Raw genomic sequence first — 8,313 nt, forward strand, 5'->3', positions numbered from 1 at the left:
TCCCCGGGATGTCCCAGATATGACTTCACTGGGAGGTCAAATCTCCCATGTCGAATAAAGAAAGGAGCTCCCTGGGATGTTCCAAAAATGTGCTTATAGGTCCTCTTCGGGACATGTTTCGGGACATTTGTATGGTTACTCGACATCCCAAGCAGAAAAAAAAGGGACTTCCTTGGGATGTTTATAAAATACTTTTATGAAACACATTTTAAAATAATATGCTAAATTATTCATGCTTTGAAGTGCTTGACGTGACAAAAGCTGTGACACCACGTATAAAGAACATTTTTATTCAAATGTAGAAGCTTGTAGAATTTAGATGAGCTCATTGACCGGGCTGGCCCTTGTTCCCTTTTGTTCTGCAGCTGCTCGCTCCGTCGCGTGCCGAAACCACGACATCGCTGCTTTTTCGATGTCTTTTAAAGTTGCCTGCTCCTTGCTTCCCCTCTGCTCTGTCAGGCTGCCTGCATATAAAAAAATCCACTTTACAACTGCAGTGAGATGAAAAACAAACGTCACCAACCCAAGTTGGTACCTTAGTGCACACCTATGATTTTGTAAATTTATTTCACAGAACATCACAATGCTGCATCACAGATGGGAGGTGACAAGGTTTCAGGCAAGTGACAGAAGCGCATGAGAAGTACATGGTAATTTTGCTTTGCGTAGCAAAACTATTATGTTCTAGCTTTAACTTGGATACACACACAGCAGACCGATCCCCAGAGCAGTGCTACAGTTAGCTTAGTTCAGATGAGAGCCTTTAACATCTCATACACAGGCATCGATGTGGTACAAATACTATGGGAAAACAGCGCATGGTTAATGAAATACATGCCAATGCCCAGTGCACTCCTGCAGACCTGTAAAAAGGAAGATAAGGTCTGCGTACCTTTTTTTTGGCACAAGTTCAAAAGTAGCAGATAATAACTATAGGATGATAATTTTACAACCCATGAAAACAAAATTATTACAAAGTTCATAAATTGTGATGCCTTTATGGAGGAATGCTTTCTTACTGTTTGACGCACAACTTTAACAATCAATGTAAACCCGCATTTTATCTGTAAAGAAACGATTGCATGCAATCCCAATAAAAGGCAAAGTTGTAACTCAATGACTTCAGAGCACCTAGCAGCTCCCACAAGGTGTTGCTGACTTGCTCTGCGGCAGTGCATTGCCGCTACACAGCTTCATACTGCCAATTTGCACTAAAACACGAAAAGGAGAAAGATAATGCTTTAAAATGTGAGATTGTACTTACTGCACATCAGTTTGCAGATGTTTAGGTCGGAGTACTTCTTCTTGCCCTTGGCACCAAACCAACTGAATTGTTTGGCGACGTGCCACGTCATCAGGCTCTTTAGAATGCGGGCAGTCTGTTGCTTAACGGTATCACCGCCTTGCACAATCATGTGTTTTTTCTAGCAGAAAAGTAAGAAATAAAGTCATTCACATTAGCAAAATAGGTTAATGCATCACTGCAGAACGTTGGGGCGGTTTGATAAATTTTCAATAAAATCTGCCGAGCTTGGGTTTTTGAGCTTTTGAAAGGCGAAGCTAACATCGCATGCAAAAAGTAGCATGGACATTTTTCAGTCACCCATCAGTCATTACGTCATTTTGCCACATGTTCTTATCTTTTATACATGTTAATAGCAAAATGCAAAACTGTTGTAGTACTGCACTTCAAATGCAGAACCTATGCCCGCGCCACGTGAGGTAGTGATGCAGTCACCACGCACAAGCAGATCATGGTGGTCACAGAACATTCTAAATATTAGTGGTCATTATAATATGCATATATAATGCATAATATAATATGCATTATATATGCATGTTACGTTGTAAACTGCTATGCAGCTGAAAATATGTGTGGGTACCGAAAGGTAGACGAGACGCATTAAAATAAATACTGCACTCAGTAAAGCTACGAAATAAAAACGGGCCTGAAATTTATTCTGCTTCCACTAAGACAAGCTCTTAAAGGCAGCAGAATACAGACAAAATATTTTAAATATTGCATTTCTATTGGTTAGGTGATCAGTAGGCTAGAATTCCGCTTATGCTAGACTGCAGCTCAATGCTGAAAAAGTGAGTGGTCAGTGTGGCCTCGCACTATTTCAGAAAGCTATGTGGTGCTATGGCAATATTTAAAGCTGTCGCAGTGCTATAAGACCTGTTTCCAATTGTTTAAATACCTTGAAAGTTTTCGTCGGGCTGGAATTTGTGAATACTTGCCTTACCTAGCTCTAATGAAGGAAGAGTGGTATCCTACCGTAAGCTCTTAACAGCATGCACATCACTGCCACTCGTTAGGCTGCAGTGCAACGTCGTCGAGCAAAAGAACAAACACGTCAAGTTTGTTACGATACTTTGTTTTCTCCCTTAAAAATCTAGTTTTTACGTGCGGTGCAGAACCGAAAACATAGTTTCTTTAAAGGCTTCTTGCCCTCCTGGTTTTTTTCGCCAAAAGAAAGTTGCAAGTGAGAGCATAGCATCTTTACCATCTGAAGCCTTGCCTCCTTGTCGTCACCGAGATGGGCTTCCCAATCCATCAGATCTGCCAGTGTTCCGAACGGCAGATCGGGAAGCCCTTGTAAGCCTGGACTTGATGCTTCAGCACTGTTCACAAGCTGTGCCAGGAGTTGAGTATGCGCTTGTTGCGTCAGTTTGATGGTGGTTAATGAAGTCAGCACACGGTCCATGAAGGCTGAAACAAAATTTCGTGTTACAACATCTGTAACTTTCCTTTAAAGAAACCTATAGATGCCACCATAGCCAGAAAAACTCTTTTGACTTAAAAAACACGATGAAAAATAAAATACGATGGAGAGCTCCCATAAATGGGCACCTTACCAAGAAGCTGTGGGTCTGTCTGTGGCCCCACTTGAGCTGCAGTCGGATCTGATTCAAAAATTAGGGAAATCGAAATGACAACATGTGTTAAATGGAAGTAATGGGACGTAGAAGTGAGGCACTGTGATAGCACTATTGAAAACAAAGCAGTTGCAAAAAAGTGGGAAAAAATAGGTCTTTCTTTATTACTCAAGCAGCCAGTGGGAGTTCGCCTAACTTTGATAGGGAGTACACAATACCCTCAGATGACCTTGAAAAAGCCCATATAAGTGGCACAGCACCGCTCCAAGACTATCTAGTAAATAGATGCTTAAGTGTAAACAGATGAAGGATACTTGCCTGTATGGTGTGGGCCAGCATGTGACCTCATATCTGGCAGTGGCAAGTGCACTGGACTGACTTGACCTGAAGTAAAAAGTTAACATATTAACTTGTTTTAGCCGTTGCCACACCTAAGTCGAGATAATCTCATCTAGCATTACCTTGCTGCTGTCTCCATTCAGTCGGTCTGCCAAGTGCGCCCTGTGAGCTACTTTCAAACCAGGCTGCAAGCAATTTCGGTGAGGTTTAGAGCAATTCACAGGCATCGCCAACATTACAGCCCATCACAACAAAGCTTAGTAAAGCAGACTTCAGAGCAAGCATGGAAGAGCTGAAAAAGAAATTAGTCAACAGCAATTGTTTAGGACTGCTGAAAGCCTACCATCTTCTGGGTGGGTTCGAGCCAATGAAGTGGCAGGGCTGGCAGATCCACCTAAAACCAAATAAGGAAACATGACTGTTCACATAAGTGCTATAAAATTGGAACTGGGACTCACCATGGTTTATGCGGTGTGGGCTTGCCTGTGCCGTGTGACGCGTCCCGCCTGCTTCGTACTGGTGGGCTAGTGGACAGAAACATCGGTGAGAATTTCTTGTTCTGTCCGCAGCAGTGGGACAACCAGAACTTACTATGGCCGAACTGGTAAGGGCTTCCCTCAGTGGCAGGACGTGTCACGCCTGCTTCATACCGGTGGACTAGTTGGGCAGAAACATGGGTGTCAATTTTCTGTTCTGTCCGCAGCAGTGGGACAACTAGAACTTACCATGGCTGAACTGCTGAGGGCTTGCCTGAGTGGCAGGACGTGTCACGCCTGCTTCATACCGGTGGGCTAGTTGGGCAGAAACATGGGTGTCAATTTTCTGTTCTGTCCGCAGCAGTGGGACAACTAGAACTTACCATGGCTGAACTGCTGAGGGCTTGCCTGAGTGGCAGGACGTGTCACGCCTGCTTCATACCGGTGGGCTAGTTGGACAGAAACAAGGGTGGCAATTTTGGGTTCTGTCTGCAGCAGTGAGACGACTAGAACTTACCATGGCTGAACGGCTGAGGGCTTGCCTGAGTGGCAGGACGTGTCACGCCTGCTTCATACCGGTGGGCTAGTTGGGCAGAAACATTGGTTAAAAGTTATTTCATTCAGAACAGTTCCTTGTCAGGTATGAGAACAAAGAATTGAGTATTTACCAGAAGGGGGGGTGTGCATGTCGGGGATGTTCGCTGTCTGCCGGGCTGTAAATGTACGTTTTTCATTACTTCTACTTCACCAATATAGCTTTTAGTTATTCCAAAATAGCCCCTAGGCACGGCAATGAAATATGCACCACACACCTGGCGGCCGCCTTTTTTGTGCTTTAGTTCTCTGTGATGACGGCACATGGACAGGCGTTAGGTCGTATCCATCTGGAACTAAAATCATTTCATGCTGTTTGCTGTTCATGCTGTTCATAAGCAGAGTGCAATCGAGGGTAAAAGTTGGTGAGGTGCAACCAACTGATGGAGATTGCGCAACGTCCCCCATCAAGATGCCTGGTTTCAGTATGTGGGCTACGGGTGCATTTGGGCTGTATTCAGTTTGAAGAAATTTGATTATGCCGTTTTGATTCCCTCCTTTTTTCTGCCTTTGGGTTTGACGCATGAAGACACTTATGCCACTCACTACAGAGCGTACCGTTGATGGAGAGAACTGCTCAGTGACTGCTTGAAAGCCCACCAGCAGTGGGCTTTCAAGCAGTCATATTGTAATATCCAGAGTTAATAACAGTGTAGTGCAAAAATAACGAAGCATCTCAACACATAGCAGTGATGGTAGGCTGAAGCAGTAATTCGTTTCATTCAGCTCTGCCGTGCCCATCATACTTTTGCCCTTGAACGTACTCTACTGCAGGGAACACGTTAGGCAGGTGCCTCCACAATAAATTTTGATGCGCAGCTCTAAGACCAACAGAAAAGTTACCTCATAAAGTAAACCTCCCATGCCTTTAAAGACAATAAATTACAAGAGCAACAGGTACGTCCCATATAAAACTTTTCTGATGACATAGTCACATTTACCTAAAGCATTACCTGAAGAACAGCTTTTCTTGGAGGTTCACTGTTACTACTCATTATTGTGCAAAGTAAAAACAATTGTTTTGTACCTTTTTCTTTCTCCATTGGAGGTGGAGACGGTGGCGTTGGAGGGTCATAATCTAACTCATCACATGCACTATCCGTGCCGCCATCGCTTTCAAGGTCAAATGGGAGGGCACGCCGTTTTCTTCGCTTTCCCCGTCCGAGCTCCTCCTCACTGTTAATATCAGATCGATACTGCAAGAGTTGCAGCTTCTCCAGGGCCTTTTCGTAGACATCTGAAAATAACTTCATTAAAAACGGAAACACAAAAAATACAAAATGCAGCTTACCAGCCCAACACATCACTAAGCACCTGGCTTGTGCCCAGTCAGCCGATGGTGCCGCCCCTTCCATTGTCATTCGGCGCCGCTTCACTGGATTTCTGGTGCTTGACCATAATGTGTGATCCTCTTTTTCGTTCAGCCATGTTTTATGCACAACAGCCAAGCTGTTTTCTTCCTCGGGAAATGCCACAATGGCAAACGTCTCAGCTAAAAAAAGAAAATAAAGCAGCGCAAAGTATGGTGCCCACAAACAGCTAGCAGATAAAACTTATAAGAGAAATTACATTTGAAAACGAAATTGTAATACAAAGCTTATTGCAAGTGCCGCATCGGGAACACAGCATATTTTTTACCAAAGGGAAGCCGTACACATTTAGCTGCAACCTCTGAGAGAGGCCAAAAGTGCAGGTTCGAAAGCTTCGACACCAGAAAAATGTTGATGAGCGAGGAATGGCAGGGGTACGTGTAAAGGTCCTCCAAACTCGTATACCTCTGTCCAATAAGCACTGGCTGTTGGCTTACAGCACAGACTGCGAAGTTCACAACTTTGACGATACTTTTATCTTTCAGCATGCATGTGCAATCTCTCTCGTTTGCTTTGATTGTTACATCAGCAGAAAACTTCCAACTTTTGTGCTGAGGGCCTACACAACCAAATGGCAGAGGCCCATTCTCATGCCTGATTGCCAGTTTTCCAGCTTCTGGTATGCTGTGCGCACTAGGGAAAGTGTGTTTAGACAGGGCTCGTTCCTCCATAACCCGATTGTAAAGCTGTTCAAGTGGCTTTTCTGGTTTTCGGACATACTTCTTTAGCCTAGGCATGTAGTTTTCGAAAGGGAAGGCACTGTATCCATGCACGGATCCATGGACTCGGGCATCATCTGCTACGTGAACCAGGCAGTGAACATTAAGTGAAACTGCATGTTCGCCGTATATGGCAGTGAATACTTTGACAAAATGCACTAACAGTTTCTGCGCATATTCCAAGAGCTGGGTTAAAGAAGATGGGCTGCATAGCATGCTCATGGCAGCATGCAAGACCATGAAATTGTCTGCCAGACGATTAGATATTCTCGCCTTAAGCACGACAGGACCAGAATAAAGCAAAAGAAAGCGGAACTCTGAAGCCTTCCACCTCTCAACATCAGACAAACTTCGCGGCTTTCGGGACATTTCCGATGGCACGTAACGCCGAATGTCAGTGCTTGCTGCTGACACAGCATCTCTTGATTTTTTCCCTATTCTGTAGCGTTTCGCCCCTTTTATCCATAGCAGCAGAAGCTTGCGAACTACACCTAAACAAGCAAGATGCATGTAGTCTAACGGTACCTGCTGAATTAGGTCAATGGGGAGCTCTCTGAGAATAGTGTCAGTGTTGTGGTGCTCTTCCTGCTCTGCATTCCGAAAGCTAGCATCTGTTCGCAATGGAGCATCAATCTCAGGGAAGCACACGCGCTCATGCTTGTAATCCCCTTCGGTAGTACACTTTGGGCAGCTGAAGTATCCACTGTGACCCTTGATGCCTAAAATATAGGACTTAGCAGGTGCATCACAGATTATTGCGGCAAGTTCTACGCGGATCACTTTGTTTCCAATCACGATACCCTGCTGCAAGGCGACTTTCAAGTCTGTGACAAATTGCTGCAAGAAAGCATTGTGATCCAAAGCCTTGCACTGTCCGTAGTAAATGCCAATTGGAAATGGCTTGCTGCCCTCGCAGTTAGCTGCTCTGCAAAGAATTGGCCAGAATTGGTCGCGCGTGCTTTTAGTGAGAGGCAAGCCATCTACATTCACGTGCAGCATTACTGGATCGGGGACAGGCACATTTCTCAGTGCTGCCTCAATGCTCTCACTGAGACCAAAATGACAATACTGGCCTGATCCCATACATTTAACAGCATCTGCTGATCTCGGTGTTGACAAAAGCGTCCTAGCACTTTTTGGAAGGCTAGAGAAGCACGAGTGCGAGCGCAGCACTCCTAAAAGTTGTGTGACTGCAACATGAGGAACATCTCTCTCCACACTCCACTGGTGCAGACTTTGCCTGAAAGCCGCAGTGTTAAATTCCTGCCCCTGAAGCAATGTTTCGTCTCTGGCGGTGCACTGGACCAGATTTTGGCTGAAAGCCACAGTGTTAGGCTCCTGTCCTTGAAACAATGTTTCGTCTCCGGCGATGCACTGCTGGGCGCCATTTTTGTGCCAACAAAGCACATCTTCGTCAAAACATCTGCTGGAAGCTACATCAACATCCTCAGCGCCATTGGCAAACTCAAGAATTTCGCTCGAAGTTGTGAGAGAACTGCAACAAAGCACATGAGATTGCAGTGGAAACGTCTCTGTTGCTGCAGTTACTTCGGCACCTGTACTGAAAAGGGAACCTACGGAGCAAGTGCTTTCTTTCCCAGCTGATAGTATTTCATTCAAGTCATTCTGGACTGCTCTACGAACGCGGCGATAAGCTGTCATTCTAGGCAGACCAGCCATGTTGATACACGCACCAACTTCAGAAACGCAAGGGTCGCGACAACTTCCAATAAGGTTTCACTAAGTTAAACCGCTAATTTGAACAAACTAAACTTGCGAATCAAGACTGACATGACTCGACAATGCCAGCACACAAAGGGCAAACTTACTTCGGCTTGCCATGCTCGTCCCTTCCATGATGTCCGCTTCTGCCCTTGCCAAACCAGAGCTCATGCTAGCAGGGGAATAAGCAAAATGACACATCAGCGTACTAGT

General features: G+C 44.9%; 2 protein-coding genes across 2 annotated transcripts; both read right to left on the bottom strand.

Moving 5' to 3' along the window:
* Window positions 1-315: 315 nt before the first annotated feature.
* On the bottom strand, window positions 316-2,900 carry LOC144175727 (uncharacterized). Its single transcript, XM_077704758.1, has 4 exons — window positions 2,860-2,900; window positions 2,508-2,713; window positions 1,265-1,424; window positions 316-464 (listed from the first exon to the last, which is right to left on the bottom strand). Exons 2-4 carry the CDS (start codon window positions 2,706-2,708, stop codon window positions 316-318), a joined length of 510 nt encoding a protein of 169 aa, XP_077560884.1. The 5' UTR covers window positions 2,709-2,713; window positions 2,860-2,900.
* A 200-nt stretch (window positions 2,901-3,100) lies between these two features.
* LOC144175728 (uncharacterized) lies at window positions 3,101-7,461 on the bottom strand. Its single transcript, XM_077704759.1, has 2 exons — window positions 6,097-7,461; window positions 3,101-3,109 (listed from the first exon to the last, which is right to left on the bottom strand). Exons 1-2 carry the CDS (start codon window positions 7,459-7,461, stop codon window positions 3,101-3,103), a joined length of 1,374 nt encoding a protein of 457 aa, XP_077560885.1.
* Between the last annotated feature and the right edge of the window lie 852 nt (window positions 7,462-8,313).

Source organism: Haemaphysalis longicornis, unplaced genomic scaffold (assembly GCF_048455015.1).
Source record: "Haemaphysalis longicornis isolate Haplotype H1 unplaced genomic scaffold, Haemaphysalis longicornis Haplotype H1 scaffold_3, whole genome shotgun sequence".
In the NCBI taxonomy this organism is placed as follows: domain Eukaryota; kingdom Metazoa; phylum Arthropoda; class Arachnida; order Ixodida; family Ixodidae; genus Haemaphysalis; species Haemaphysalis longicornis.